The 16,999-nt window shown below is 40.7% G+C and overlaps 1 protein-coding gene across 2 annotated transcripts in view; it reads left to right on the forward strand.

Moving 5' to 3' along the window:
* LOC126174824 (translation factor GUF1 homolog, mitochondrial) overlaps window positions 1-16,999 on the forward strand; it is a 145,041-nt gene that overhangs the window by 114,567 nt on the left and 13,475 nt on the right. For both annotated transcript variants that reach the window (XM_049921202.1, XM_049921203.1), the window contains exons 7-8: window positions 12,212-12,426; window positions 14,043-14,171. In XM_049921202.1, coding sequence (XP_049777159.1) covers window positions 12,212-12,426; window positions 14,043-14,171 — 344 coding nt within the window. The remainder of the gene's footprint in view (window positions 1-12,211; window positions 12,427-14,042; window positions 14,172-16,999) is intronic.

Below are 16,999 nucleotides of genomic sequence, written 5' to 3' on the forward strand. Positions count from 1 at the left end.
GTGGTGGAAATGTAGCTCAGAATTCCCTATCTGCTAGTGCTGCAACACTTTACCAAAACTGTTGTGACTCGCCGATCTTTCAAAGTGCCGCCACGCAGTTACGTGCATCCTCTACATACGGCACTGTCTGCCAGCCATGCAGCAGCAGCGCCACCTAAGCGGCCAGCCAGCCAGCGGCCACTAGACTTGGACTCTGTTAAGATTTGACTGTTAAAGTGTGCACATGTCTTACTCTGTCTACTTGATCTGTGACTTTCATGTATTGCGTCTTCCTTGAAATATATTTGTTCAACTTGAAGTTATAACAATTGGTGATGAGGATGGGATTTTTCTTTTCCATCGTTAACCCACGTTTCCATGGCTACTTTAGAGCAACTATTGCAAGGTCTTATAGAACAGCAAACGCTTCTCACAAATGTGGTTCGTGATTTCGTCATGGCATCAAATGCAGGGCGTCTCTCGTCGTTGTCTCTACCTACTTTTCCTCCTTACGACGAGACGGCGGAAGACTGGTCTGATTACGAAAAACGTCTTCGACAGCACTTCTTGGCATTTCATGTCACGGGTGAACAAACATGTAAGTCTCTGTTCCTTTCACGGATTTCACCTCAAATGTATCGGTTGTTGTCGCAATTGGCTCCTGCGGCTTTGTCCTTTGCTGAAATGTGCTCACTTCTGTCCATCTATTTTCAAAAGCAAACGCATGTGGTAGCCTCTCGTGTTGCCTTGTCAAAAACAACCGAATCAGTCCTATCGCGCTTGGGCTGCTGAACTTCACGGCCTCAGTAGAAAGTGTCAATTTGTTACTGAAGTTCACAAAGAATCCTACGCCGATTCCATGGTACGAGATGCTAGTATCCGATTGGTACCCGACAAAGAAATTAGGCAACCTGCCCTTCTCTTGGCAAATCCAACTCTACATGAAGTCCTATCCATCGCTCAGTCTTTTGAAATTTCTCGTGCCGCTGGAGCGCAAATAGAGGCATGGGGCGACGTCGGGGAAATACAACCTCTGTGCGATGTTGATGAAGCGTGTGGTGTGTCCCCGCCAGCCGACGTGGCTACATTACGCTCCCAAGCACAGCCTCAGCCTAACCGTAAACAAACCTCTAAGAAACTGCAGCAAAACCCACGGCAACTTCCTTCATGTCCACGGTGTTTTACGAAACATTCATGAGAAGATTGTCCACAACGTTGGGCCGTGTGTCACAATTGCAAAAAAAAAGCGTCATGTGTCATCCGTTTGCAAATCCGACCGCATACATGATGTTCATGAACATGACGCTGATTCAGATACTGTGTTGTGTATCAGTTGTACTTCTTCCCTTTCAGGGAAGTTATTCCTCACTGTCCAAATACTTGGTCGAAATGTTCGCATGCAGGTGGATACTGGTCCTGCTGCCACTATCATCACTTCTCAGACGTATCTTCAGTTGGGTTCTCCAATCCTGTCACCTGTCACTAGGTAATTACAGACTTACAATAAACAGAAGATTTCTCTCTTGGGACAATTTGATGCTGAGGTATCTTACAAATCTGTCATTCGCACTGTTCCCATATTTGTTGTCAACCATAGTAACGCGGAGAATCTTTTTGGTTTCAATGCCTTTCGCGTTTTTGGGTTCTCCATAGATGACTCTGTCAATATCGTCTCTGATGCTATTCCTTACGCTCAATTGGATTCCTTGTCGACGACATTTTCGTCCCTTTTTTCTCCTGGGTTAGGCCGCGCAAACGACTTTGAAGTTCACATCACGCTCAGACCCACTGCTCGGCCTAAATTTTTTCGGGCTCGGCCCATTCCTGTGGTCCTTCGTGATCAGGTCAAATGGGATATGGATCGACTCACTGCTCCAGGGATCTTGCTTCCTGTCACTTCCAGTGAGTGGTCCTCTCCTGTCATTGTTGTTGCTAAGCCCAATGGTGATATTCGTCTCTGTGGTGATTTCAAAGACACTGTAAATGCTCAATGCCTTATCAACACTTACCCTATGCCTCAACCTGAAGAATTGTTCACTAAACTTGCTGGAGGCCAGTATTTTTCTAAACTTGACCTGTCAGAAGCTTATCATCAACTTCCTCTTGACGCTGCTTCCCGGCAGTTTCTGGTCCTTAACACGCCTTTCGGCCTCTATCAATACCAATGATTGCCATTTGGGGTTGCCAGCGCCCCTGCTCTCTTTCAGCGATTCTTGGAACAATTATTGCTCACTGTCCCTGGGTGTATAAATTACCAGGACGACATTGTTGTCACTGTCTCCACCACTGAAGAACATCTTCAAAATCTCTGCACACTTTTTCATGTCTTACAGACTGCCGGTCTTAAGTGTAATCTTCAGAAATCAAAATTTTTTCAGGCATCTATCACGTACTTGGGGTTTCAAGTCTCTCGGGATGGTATTCATCCACTTCAGCAAACTGTCGCTGCGTTCGATGCCCTTCCTCGCCCTACATTTGTTAAGGAACTGCAGGCTTTCTTGGGGAAAATAGCATACTATCAAAAGTTTTTATCGTCTGCTGCTTCGGTGGCTCAGGCGATAAAAACGTGCCTTTTCATCAGTCCGCGTCATGTGCTGAAACAGGCCCTGTGCCTGGCTACTTATCGACCTGGCCGACATCTTGTTCTTGCCACGGACACCTCTCAATACGGGGTCGGTGCAGTACTTGCGCATCGTTTTTCTGACGGTTCTGAACAACCCATTGCTTATGCCTCCAAAACGCTCACAGATGCCCAACAAAAGTATTCTCAAATTGAAAAAGAAGCTTTGGCCATTATTTACGCTCCTCATAAGTTTGGTGTTTTTCTCTATGGATCCAAATTTCATCTTGTTACGGATCACAAACCACACGTTTCCTTGTTTCATCCATCAACGTCACTTCCCGACAAGGCGGCACACCGCCTCCAGCGTTGGGCTCTTTACTTGTCTCGTTTCAATTATGAGATTCATTTCCGGCTGATGGCTCAACATGTAAATACTGATGCACTGTCTCACCTTCCCATGGATCCTGATCTGGCATTCAATAGGGACGAACTTCTGTGTTTCCACCTGGATGTTGTCGAGCAGCGGGTTGTGGACGGGTTCCCCATCACCGGGGACCAGCTGGCGGCTGCTACGGGTCCTGACCCTACCCTCTCCTGGGTTTTACACTGTATTCAGAAGGGTTGGCCAAATCGTCCGTCCGCTAAGACTTCTGATTCGTTGTGGAACAACTACGCTTTGCGTTACCGCCTCACAGCTAGGGATGGTGTTATCCTCCTTTCCACCGAAAATGCTTCACCGCGTGTTGTGGTACCTGCGTCTTTGCATGCTTGGGTCTTGCGCCTCCTTGACCAGGGGCACTGGGGTGTCTCTCGCACAAAACCTCTGGCGCACTGTCATGTGTACTGGCCTGGCATCAACTCTGAAATCGCACACATGGTCGCTGCCTGCAGCCCTTGTGCGCCACAGGCCGCTGCCCCGAAGTCATCTTTGTCACCGTGGGCTTCTCCTGAGAAGCCCTGGGAGCGTATTCATGCTGACTTCACGGGACCTTTTTTAGGTACTTATTGGCTTCTCGTTATTGACGCCTACTCTAACTTTCCTTTCATTGTCTGTTGCACGTTGCCTACCACCGCGGCAACCACCAATGCTCTAGCTCGCATTTTCTCTTTGGAAGGCCTTCCCTCCACTCTTCTTACTGATAATGGTCCGCAGTTTGCCTCTTCCGATTTTGCGGATTTTTGTGCCTGTCACGGCGTAATGCAGGTCACGGCCCCTCCGTTCCATACACAGTCAAACGGTGAGGCTGAACAACTGGTCCGCACATTTAAGGCTCAGATGAGGAAACTCCTGACTTCTGCTGCTCTGTGCAAAATTCTACCAGACGGCTTCCTCTTTCATTTCTTACCCCCAATCCATATTCACCTACTATGTTTCCTTCTCTCCCTTTTCCTACTCTCGAATTCCAGTTACCCATGACTATTAAATTTTCATCTCCCTTCACTACCTCAATAATTTCTTTTATCTCATCATATATTTCATCAATTTCATCATCATCTGCAGAGCTAGTTGGCATATAAACTTGTACTAATGTAGTAGGCATGGGCTTCGTGTCTATCTTGGCCACAATAATGCGTTCACTATGCTGTTTGTAGTAGCTTACCTGCAGTCCTATTTTTTATTCATTACTAAACCTACTCCTGCATTACCTCTATTTGATTTTGTATTTATAACCCTGTATTTCTGTTCCAACACTGACAATGTTGAGTGTTTATGGAAAAAGTTCAAGGCAATCGTAAAATGCGTTTTAGACAGGTACGTGCCGGGTAAAACTGTGAGGGACAGGAAAAACCCACCGTGGTACAACAACAAAGTTAGGAAACTACTGCGAAAGCAAAGAGAGCTTCACTCCAAGTTTAAACGCAGCCAAAACCTCTCAGACAAACAGAAGCTAAAGGATGTCAAAGTTGGCGTAAGGAGGGCTATGCGTGAAGCGTTCAGTGATTTCGAAAGTAAATTTCTATGTACCGACTTGACAGAAAATCCTAGGAAGTTCTGGTCTTACGTTAAATCAGTAAGTGGCTCGAAACAGCATATCCAGACACTCCGGGATGATGAAGGCATTGAAAAAGAGGATGAAATGCGTAAAGCTGAAATACTAAACACCTTTTTCCAAAGCTGTTTCACAGAGGAGGACCACACTGCAGTTCCTTCTCTAAATCCTCGCACAAACAAAAAAATGGCTGACATCGAAATAAGTGCCCAAGGAATAGAAAAGCAACTGGAATCACTCAACACAGGAATGTCCACTGGACCTGACGGGATACCAATTCGATTCTACACAGAGTACGCGAAAGAACTTGCCCCCCTTCTAACAGCCATGTACCGCAAGTCTCTAGAGGAACGGAAGGTTCCAAATGATTGGAAAAGAGCATAGGTAGTCCCAGTCTTCAAGAAGGGCCGTCGAGCAGATGCGAGAAACTATAGACCTATATCTCTGACGTCGATCTGTTGTAGAATTTTAGAACATGTTTTTTGCTCGAGTGTCATGTCGTTTTTGGAAACCCAGAATCTACTATGTAGGAATCAACATGGATTCCGGAAACAGCGATCATGTGAGACCCAACTCGCTTTATTTGTTCATGAGACCCAGAAAATATTAGATACAGGCTCCCAGGTAGATGCTATTTTTCTTGACTTCCGGAAGGCGTTCGATACAGTTCCGCACTGTCGCCTGATAAACAAAGTAAGAGGCTACAGAATATCAGACCAGCTGTGTGGCTGGATTGAAGAGTTTTTAGCAAACAGAACACAGCATGTTGTTATCAATGGAGAGACGTCTACAGACGTTAAAGTAACCTCTGGCGTGCCACAGGGGAGTGTTATGGGACCATTGCTTTTCACAATATATATAAATGACCTAGTAGATAGTGTCGGAAGTTCCATGCGGCTTTTCGCGGATGATGCTGTAATATACAGAGAAGTTGCAGCATTAGAAAATTGTAGCGAAATGCAGGAAGATCTGCAGCGGATAGGCACTTGGTGCAGGGAGTGGCAACTGACCCTTAACATAGACAAATGTAATGTATTGCGAATACATAGAAAGAAGGATCCTTTATTGTATGATTATATGATAGCGGAACAAACACTAGTGGCAGTTACTTCTGTAAAATATCTGGGAGTATGCATGCGGAACGATTTGAAGTGGAATGATCATATAAAATTAATTGTTGGTAAGGGGGGTACCAGGTTGAGATTCATTGGGAGAGTCCTTAGAAAATGTAGTCCATCAACAAAGGAGGTGACTTACAAAACACTCGTTCGACCTGTACTTGAGTATTGCTCATCAGTGTGGGATCCGTACCAGATCGGGTTGACAGAAGAGATGGAGAAGATCCAAAGAAGAGCGGTGCGTTTCGTCACAGGGTTATTTGGTAACCGTGATAGCGTTACGGAGATGTTTAACAAACTCAAGTGGCAGACTCTGCAAGAGAGGCGCTCTGAATTCGCGGTGTAGCTTGCTCGCCACGTTTCGAGAGGATGCGTTTCTGGATGAGGTATCGAATATATTGCTTCCCCCTACTTATACCTCCCGAGGAGATCACGAATGTAAAATTAGAGAGATTAGAGCGTGCACGGAGGCTTTCAGACAGTCGTTTTTCCCGCGAAACATACGGGACTGGAACAGGAAAGGGAGGTAATGACAGTGGCACATAAAGTGCCCTCCACCACACACCGTTGGGTGGCTTGCGGAGTATAAATGTAGATGTAGATGTAGATGTATTCACCTGACCAAAAGTCTTGTTCCTCCTGCCACTGAACTTCACTGTCCGCCGCTCGTGGTCTCGCGGTAGCGTTCTCGCTTCCCGAGCACGGGGTCCCGGGTTCGATTCCCGGCGGGGTCAGGGATTTTCACCTGCCTGGAGATGACTGGGTGTTTGTGTTGTCCTCATCATTTCATCATCATCCAGGAAAGTGGCGAAATTGGACTGAGCAAAGGTTGGGAAATTGTACGGGCGCTGATAACCACGCAGTTGAGCGCCCCACATACCAAACATCATCATCACTGAACTTCACTAATTCCCACTATATCTAACTTTATCCTATCCATTTCCCTTTTTCAATTTTCTAACCTACCTGCCCGATTAAGGGATCTGACATTCCGTGCACTGACCCGTAGAACGCCAGTTTTCTTTCTCCTGATAATGACGTCCTCTTGAGTAGTCCCCACCCGGAGATCCGAATGGGGGACTATTTTACCTCCGGAATATTTTACCCAAGAGGACGCCATCATCATTTAACCATACAGTAAAGCTGCATGCCCTCAGGAAAAATTACGGCTGTAGTTTCCCCTTGCTTTCAGCCGTTCGCAGTACCAGCACAGCAAGGCCGTTTTGGTTAATGTTACAAGGCCAGATCAGTCAATCATCCAGACTGTTGCCCCTGCAACTACTGAAAAGGCTGCTGCCCCTCTTCAGGAACCACACGTTTGTCTGGCCTCTCATCAGATACCCCTCCGTTGTGGTTGCACCTACGGTACGGCCATCTGTATCGCTGAGGCACGGAAGCCTCCCCACCAGTGGCAAGGTCCATGGTTCATGGGAGGAGTATAAGATTAATAGATTTATAGAAATCTTTGACAATAGTAACTGGACTACACTCTGAAATTCTGAAGGTAGAAGGGATAAAATACAGGGAGTTAAAGGTTATCTACAACTTTTGCAGGAACCAGATGGAGCTATAGTAGTTGAATGAAATGTAAGGGGGGAGGTATTTGAGAAATGGATGAGACAGTGTTGTTGCCTATCTCAGAGGTTATTGAATCAGTACACTGAGCAGGCAGTAAAGAAAACTGAGGAGAAATGTAGAAATACAATAAAAGTTAGTGAAGAAGTAAAAGCTTTAAAAGTTTGTGGATCACATTGTAATTCTGTTGAAGAGAGCAAAGGACTTGGAATATAAGTTAAATGGAATTGATGGTTTCTTGGAAAAGAGGCTGTGAGATGAACATCAACAAAAGTAAACAAGGATAATAAAATAGAATTAGATTATTAAATGAAGCACACAAAGTGCTATATGAATTTTACTAACAAATTATGGCTGAAGAACAGAGGATATAAACACAGATTGGCAATAGCAAGAAAAGCATTTCTGAAGAAGAGGAATTTGTTAATGACTAGTATAAATTAAAGGCACAGTTGTCATTGAGGCAATACAATTTGCCATACGACACATTACAGTAAATGTCATATGTGCAATAATGTGCAACAGTTACCCATGCGACATTATTGTTAGAACTTGCCTGCAAAAGGCAAAGAGCCCGAGTTGAAGTCTCAGTCCAGCACACGGTTTTAATCTTCCAGAAAGTTGGATATCATTGCACACTCTGCTGCAGAGTGAAAAGTTCATTCTGGAAACATCCTCCAGGCTGTGGCTAATCCACATCTCCACAGTTCCACTTCTTCCTGGAGTACTAGTCATGCAAGTTTTGCAGAAGAGCTTATGTGAAATTTGGAAGGTAGGAGATGAGGTAGTGGTGAAAGTAAAGCTGTGAGGGCAGGTCATGAGCTGTGCTTGGGTAGCTCAGTCAGTAGAGCACTTCCCGGTGAAAGGCAAAGGTCCTGAGTTTCAGTCTCAGTCAGGCACACAGTTTTGATATACCAAGAAGTTTCATATCGGTGCACACTCCATTGCAGAGTGAAAATTCATTCTGCACATTCATGTTCCCACAGAAGTAATATGACAAATAACAAGACACAACAGGTGGCAATAGCCTTGTATGTGGCACGTCAGTGCTATCCTCATCATGGATGACTTCCAAATACATCGTGTTTTTACTTGAGACTGGAAAGAGGTATAGCTCTCCTTCCAGTGGTAGAAACAATTTCGATTTGTTAGTGACATTTGGTATGCCACACTGTATGACCTGAAATGCATCATATGTGAAGTGGCTGGTGACTACATTTTGTATTGCAAACTTTTCTAAATATGTGCTGTGTTTTGCTTAATTTCGAAATATCACAATAACTATGGACAATAATAGAAAGTAAACCAGTTCATTATCAAGTTGTGATGTTAGACTATAAAATGCAAAAAAATCAATTTTTCACTAAATGGTTTCCTCAAAATTGAATGAAAAAGATTGCGAAGCGGAGAACATGAGTGTATACCAAATCAGTGATTTTTAAATTTTTGTTTTTTTCCAGTAAGTAAATGGAGACAGATGCAGCATTGCTCCATCCACATAAAACGGTTTTTTTAGACACATCAGATGACATGAAATTTCCCTTCTCTTGCATCGTGTGATACAGTTGTGTGAATCAATCAGCATTTCATGTTGCACTGGTTGATACAACAGAAAATCATATCATTGTTTTATCACTGTCATGCAAGATTGAACAAGTTAAATTGTTTTATGTTTCCACATGCTCCACCATTTTAGGTGACTTCTATGTCATAATGCAAGTCACATTGCATATTTTATCACATATTCCATTGCTGCAGTAAGAACTACATCTGAGACTTAAGAAATCTTTCCTGAAAGTAGTTGTGTGGAATGTTGCCTCATTCAGAAGTAAAATATATGCAATAAAGAGTATAGAAAAGAAAAGAATAGAAGCATTTGAAGTATGGAGCTTTAGAAGAATGCTGAATATTAGAGGGCGGGAAAGTTAACTAATAAAATTGTACTGAATTGAACTAAGGAAAAAAAGAAATGTATAACTCAACTTAAGTAATATAAGGGCTTGATTGATACACCTGATGCCATACGTCCACCAGCAGCCACAAGCTCTACTTTGTTTAGTACAGAACTCCACCGACAAACTTCTTTCAGAAATTGTTGAGGAATACCTTCTGAGTATTTTTGTATAAGTGACCCATGGTCTCTGGTGGCTTGTTAAGAGTTTTTGTTTTATGTGTTGTCCCAGATAGCCTTGTATCTGTATTGGACTGAAAACGGTGCAAATATCAATGGTATGCACTTTGTGCCTTGTCAGAGTACTTGCTGTTAACAAAAGTAATACCCATTTTGCTCTTCGCCTTCAGTACTCCTTGGTTCTGTCTTAGGTTTGTTTTTCTGACAGTTTAAGTTGTACATCAGCAGTGATGCACAGCTGTATGGATAGTTTTACTGATGAAGAGTTAGCCCATATGCACCTTATGTATGGACTCACAGAATTTATGGAAGAGCAGCCCAATCATGCTATGCTGAACTGTTCCCACAGTGATGGCATGTGCATCAAAGTACAGTGTTACATCTAAGGGTTGTTGCATTACTCTGTTTTGTTTGTTGTACATGCATATTACAGGCTTCTTCATTATTGTGAAGGTATTATCACAGAAACAAGGGTGATTGTGGGAACAAACCGAATAAATCACAATTGCATTATTACTCTGTAATGAGCCACGAGAGGCCACGGGCCCCTTGTATGAAAATACTGAGGAGGTATCCCTAAAGAACCTCTGAAAGTTTGTCAGTCGAGTTCTGGTTCATCCCCTGTAGTGCAGTACTGTGCATTAATTTGTGTTTTTTTTTTACTGAGTTGACACCGCTGTACAGGAAATCAAGCACAGCATATAGTTCAATTTCTTTGATTTTGTCTTTTGAAACTTCACCATTTTGTCTTTTGAAACTTTATCTTCAGCAGAGTTTTTATTATTAATTCTTATGAAATTTTATTGTCACACTACATCCATTATAGATTTGACTGCTAATATGTATTTTGTTGTGAACATTGAGACATCCTTTATCATATAATATGAGCACAAATGGTTTTAGTTCAAATGGATCCCTTTCCACAACTTTCAAAATGCTGTAGAAATAACACCAATGGTCAGAATGATGTCAAATTGCTGTGGAATATTATCGGAGATGGGGGGAAACTTATGGCAGAAAGAAAAAATAGTGTGAAAATTGATCAATAGATGGTGCTGTATGTGTCAGAATACATAAATGAAAACACCTGTCATGCATACGACCCATTGAAGTTGGTATAAACACACTGGGTACACAACTTTTCCTCCTTTGCATCTGTGATATTTGCCATGACTGTCTCAATGCAGGATCATGCTCTGCTTGTAAAGCTGTATTACAAGAATGATGACTGTGCACACATCGCTCTGTAGAAGTTCCGGACACTGAAGAGTTTGAAAAAAGATGTTGGTCCAATGACTGCCTTGGGTCTGGAGAAAATGATTCAGAAATTTGAAAAGACAGGTTCTTTTGGTGTACAACCTGGTAGAGGGAGGAAACGAATTGATTCAACATTGGTGGAAGCAGTGGCCACAGCAATGCAGGAGGAGATGAGTAGTGGTGTGCACACGTGTAGTGCATGGAGAAGTGCCAGAACATTGGACATACCTGTGAGCACAGTGCACAAAATGCTACAAAACATCCTTCTTTGCTATCCATTCAAAATTACCAACATGCACGAGTTACTCCCCATTGACCTGCCAACAAGAGAGACCTTTGCTTTAGAATTTCTTGCTTGCAGGGAAGTGGGCAATGATTGGTCGTGGAAGATTTTGTGGACAGACAAAGCGCACTTCAATCTGACAGGATATGTTAATACTCAGAATTGTTGAATATGGGCAATGAAAAATCCACCCGCAAATCAACCAGTACCACTTCATCCTGAAAAGGAAAGTGGTGCAGGTTTACAGCATCGTTTATCATATGGCCATATTTTTTCAAAGAGACAGGTGCTTCCGGTCATGTTACCTGTACCGTCACTGATAAGCACTATGAGTGTCTTTTTGCACAACCATGCCATTCCAGTTCTCCAGCAGCATGGATGTGTGGATGGGATCATTTTTATGCAAGATGGCCCAACTCTGCACATTGCAAATCCAGTAATGCAGCTGCTGAAGTGCCATTTCGGAAATGCTAGAAATGTTAGCCACCATTTCCCTACAGTCTGGCCATCCCGATCACCTGATCTTAATCTGTGTGACTTCAGGCTGTGGGGCTATCTGAAAGATGTTGTGTTTTCTGATTGCAAACTTAGATGCATTGAAGGCACACATTGCGCAACACATTCTGAATGTGACCCTGGAAACACTTTGATAAGATGTGGAACATGCTGTTTCTCAATTTCAACTTGTTGCAGAAAATGGGGGACAGCATATTGAACATGTTTTGTGAAAGTCACATGGAAATTAATAATCTGATATGATTTTGATTGGTTCTTTTTACGCGGTTTTTGGCCTCAGGACAATTGAAAAATCGATGTGATTGATGATTTTTATGTGGTATTTGGCCGCAGGACAATTAAAAACTGATGTGAGTGATGCTTTTTATCCAGTTCTTGGCCTCAGGACAATTAAAAACTGATTTTTCCCATCCCATGTGATACGACATTGCTGTGGTGGATGGGCTTACATAACCAATAGTATCACACCTGTACACCCATGAACACTGAGTAGTACAATTTGTTTAACATCAGATATACACCTTAGGCAATGTTGTATGATTCATTTGTTGTTTGTAGTCGACCACTATTAAATTATGTTGCTTACAGCACCATCTATTGCTACATTTTGTTGCTATTGCCATACGTTTATCCCCTTCTCCAATTATATTCTGTTGCAATTTGACATCATTATGACCGAGTGGTGTTATTTCTACAGTGGTTTGAAAGTTTAACTTAATCACCCTGTGTTTTTAGTGTTTACCTTATTAGTGTGTCTTTTACAAAATATGACTTATCTTTTCAAAATTTTTGTTCCAGATATTTTTATTGGCAGTGTTATTTCTCTTTGCATGGAAAGAAGAGGCATACAAAAGACAGCCACAAATATTGACAATAACAGGGTAATGATGCAGTTTATTCTGCCATTAAATGAAATTATTGTTGATTTTCATGACGAGTTAAAATCTGTATCATCAGGCTATGCAAGTTTTGATTATGAAGACCATGGATATGTCCCGTCACAGCTGGTAAAGGTAAGAAAAATGTCCTCACTGTATTGATCTCATGGTATGTCTAGCTTGCATTTGTGTGTCATTCTAACATTGGGTTTTAATCTGGCTCAGTTGATACTGACAATGGCTGTGGTACCTCATGATCCTGGACACCAACAATTTTCAATAAAAAATTTATTTTAATGTGACTATGTTTAGTTCCAGTACGTAATTCCATTCTGATGATATTGCCCTTAGGTTCATAAAAGTTTCTATTGGATATTCATAAAACCAAGCAGTTGTTAACATTAATTTTTTCAATAACTAAATTAAAATTTCACATGATAGAGGAAATTTTCTTCTAATACAGAAACATCCCCAACTTGACCTTATATTTTAATGAGGACAAAGCACACTTGCAAGATATCAGCCCCAGCAGGCAATCTCATGCGAAAATTTGGTCTGTAATTCTAACGATAAGCAGTTATGCTCAAAGTACAGCTTTTAAACTTGTGAGTGCAATGGTTGTTTATCATTTGCTCCACCTTTCTGTAACCACCCAATGCCTGAGCACGAAGTATTGTACAAGAGAGTGAGTGAGAGATTTGTGAAATGCTGCTTTGACATTGGTAACAAGTTTTGTTTGTGGTGTCAAATTGTGTGGTTTCTTATATTCTGTATACTGTAGCTGGTGCCAGTGATCTCTTTCCTTTGAACATTTTTATGTTGCAATTCACAAATGCAGTTTAAATGGAAATGAACGAGTGTGTCCTTCAAGAAGTAGCATAGTATTCTTTAATTATTAACATTGCTGTTTCATGTTTTTTCTTTGAATTTTAAACCTGGCACTGTTAAAATGAAGTACATTTGCAGGAAATGCACTATTCTTCACTGTGATTGCCACAATTAAATTGTAAATCAAAAATCATTAATTACATTCCATAATAATTCAATTACATTCCATAGTAATTCTTTAGTTGCTTAGTTTTATTCAAATTGATTTTGAGACATATATATAGCTGTAGAATATCAATACAAACAGATCATTGAAATAATACCAAATATATAAGTGTGTGAAGTTAACATTACATATTATTTTTTGTGCAGAATAACTTGTTCTCGAACAGGATTTCGAAAACACGTTGGGCACATGTGTCCACCTCCACCCTCTTCTTCCCTAGCCTTCACCGTCCCACAAATAATAGGGCTTTGGTTGTCATTCTGCTGTAAAGTACTTCATGCTCAGCCATTAGGCAGCTACACTGGGGTGGAGCGAGTGACAAACAACCAGTGCACTTATAAGTTTAAATGCTGTAGTTTCAGAAGGTCATGACTGTGTACTATCAGAATTATGGCATGAAATCTCATGCAGGATTGATTGCTGGGGCTGATGTCTTGCAAATGTGTTTTCCCTCCCCCTTCGTTAAAATATGGGGTCAAGTTGATGACATTTCTGTGTAAGACACACACACAGATAAGTATCACTACATGTGGAAAATTATGCCACAAACTGTGCAGATCTCATGTGTGTGGTGTAATCAGATGAATGGTAGTATTTGTTGTTAATAGATGTCACAGTCATGATAAATAGTAGAAATTCAGTTGCTTTAAAAATTGATGACAATAACTGTGCTATTAATTTTTTTTTTTTTTTCCAGCTTACAATAATGCTTAATGGTGTTGCCGTGGATGAACTGAGTACGATTGTACATATATCCAAAGCAGTAAGTTGTGGACGCAAAATGTGCGAAAAATTGAAAGAGATTATTCCAAGGCAGATGATACAGGTAAACCATATATTTATGTCATTTAACTGGTATAAAGTTGCATTTCAAGAACAGACAGTCCATGCATCTTATAAAATTCAATCAGCAAGTTTGCAGATCACTCACAGTTCTCACCAAGGAAAATTTCAAAATATGTGGAATATTGTTGAGATTCACTAAAGGTATATGTGACACAAATCTAAAAACACCAACTTTGTCAAATGGTTGAGACAAGGGGAAATAACAGGCATATTCAGTTAAGGTGAGGGTGAATATGCTTCAGGGAGGAAAATCACTACAGAAGATAATTGTTACAACAGAGACAAATACATTGCTAAATGGAAAAAATATGAAAATAAAAAGTTGAGTATGTTAATATAAAAGAAATGGGTAATCACAGGTGTAACTGTGCCAGCAAGTGTGCAGAAGAATGTTGGTGAAACAGAGAATTGATAATGAAAGATCCAGAAGGTAGTAGATAGTATCCAGATGTCTTTTTATGTCCATTGACTTCAGGGAAATGTTCAATACAATGTTATCCAGTTACCTGATGAACAGAGTATAAGGTTAAGCAATATTGGATGTACTCATACTCTGTGATTTGATTGAAGCATATACATTCTTGACAGACATTAATCGTTAGGCATAAAAGTTGCTTCAGGCATACCCCAAAGGAGGGTTATAGTACCATTACTGATTATGATATACTTGTGTTTGGAGCTTAAAATGTTTTAAATCAAAAAATGACATTCTCAGAAGATTGAATTTGAAAAGTTGACAGACTATGGAATACAAATTATTAAGATAAGATGTGGCAAATGAATAAAATTAATATTTTATATTATTTCTTACAATGCTGTTCAGTTTCGCTTTCTGCCTTTATTTGGCATGAAGATGAGAGAGTTGCAAGACAACTTGTATTTAACTCACCTAACATTGATGAACCGGCAACTATTGTATGGATTTTGGCTTGTTTTATACATTACATAGCATTCTTTTAATATTGTTTCTTCTTTTTCTTAACATACAAGTTACAGAAAAATATAAAACAGTGAAACGTATTGTGAACTATCAAAGAAATTTTGCTACAGGTGACACACATGTACTAGACCCAACTAGTTGCTTCCAGATAGTTTGAATTGACAGAATTAGAATTAATGATGCACAAGATGCTGAGACATTGTTGATCCCCACTAAGAAACAGTTATCTTGTTGCTTAATCATTTTTCATACGTATGATAGTAGACTTCCCTAATATTAGCAGATGTCATAAATTCTCAATAAAATTTGTGAAATTCTGGTAATAAAAATTCCGTACAAACCAATACATCCATCTTCTTTTCCTGCAGAATGAAGTGAGTCCCTGTGCACTTCTTTGACAGAGAAAGACTGCCAACTTTCCTCCATCTCCTAAAATTCACAGATTTAAATGGTTCAGTGTAATCGAGTGTTTCTTTGTATAACAATATTTAACAAAACTCTGTAGTGAAGTGTCTCATTTCTTCAGCTGACATGATTGATCATTGCTGCCTACTTTGTGCTGCCTTAATTTTATTGAACCAATTCTATAAGAAATGAATGGCTTGTTTTTTACTACAGCACTGAATCATCTGTGACAAGGCAAGCGGCTGTTTGATCGAACCATAAATAAGCTTATTTTTTATTTTGATAAGGTTGTTTGAAACAGGAGATACGATACTGCGTGAAGAGTTTGACAGAGCACTGAAAGATCTGAGTCGAAACAAGGCCCCGGGAGTAGACAACATCCATTAGAACTACTGATGGCCTTGGGAGAGCCAGTCCTGACAAAACTCTACCATCTGGTGAGCAAGATGTATGAGACAGGTGAAATACCTTCAGACTTCAAGAAGAATATAATAATTCCAATCCCAAAGAAAGCAGGTGTTGACAGATGTGAAAATTACCGAACTGTCAGTTTAATAAGTCATAGCCGCAAAATACTAACACAAATTCTTTACAGATGAATGGAAAAACTGGTAGAAGCTGACCTCGGAGAAGATCAGTTTGGATTCCATAGAAATGTTGGAACATGTGAGGCAATTCTGACCTTACGACTTATCTTAGAAGAAAGATTAAGGAAAGGCAAACGTACATTTCTAGCATTTGTAGACTTAGAGAAAGCTTTTGACAATGTTGACTGGAATACTCTCTTTCAAATTCTAAAGGTGGCAGGGGTAAAATAACAAGGATCGAAAGGCTATTTACAATTTGTACAGGAACCAGATGGCAGTTAGAAGAGACAAGGGGCATGAAAGGGAAGCAGTGGTTGGGAAGGGAGTGAGACAGGGTTGTAGCCTCTCCCCGATGTTATTCAATCTGTATATTGAGCAAGCAGTAAAGGAAACAAAAGAAAAATTTGGAGTAGGTATTAAAATCCATGGAGAAGAAATAAAAACTTTGAGGTTCACCGATGACATTGTAATTCTGTCAGAGACAGCAAAGGACTTGGAAGAGCAGTTGAATGGAATGGACAGTGTCTGGAAAGGAGGGTATAAGATGAACATCAACAAAAGCAAAAGGGGCGACGATAATGGAGTGTAGTCGAATTAAGTTAGGTGATGCTGAGGGAATTAGATTAGGAAATGAGACACTTAAAGTAGTAAAGGAGTTTTTCTATTTGGGGAGCAAAATACCTGATGATGGTCGAAGTAGAGAGGATATAAAATGTAGACTGGCAATGGCAAGAAAGCATTTCTGAAGAAGAGAAATTTGTTAACATTGAATATAGATTTAAACGTCAGGAAGTCATTTCTGAAAGTATTTGTATGGAGTGTAGCCACATATGGAAGTGAAACATGGACAATAAATAGTTTGGACAAGAAGAGAAT

Source organism: Schistocerca cancellata, chromosome 3, assembly GCF_023864275.1.
Source record: "Schistocerca cancellata isolate TAMUIC-IGC-003103 chromosome 3, iqSchCanc2.1, whole genome shotgun sequence".
Lineage (NCBI taxonomy): Eukaryota > Metazoa > Arthropoda > Insecta > Orthoptera > Acrididae > Schistocerca > Schistocerca cancellata.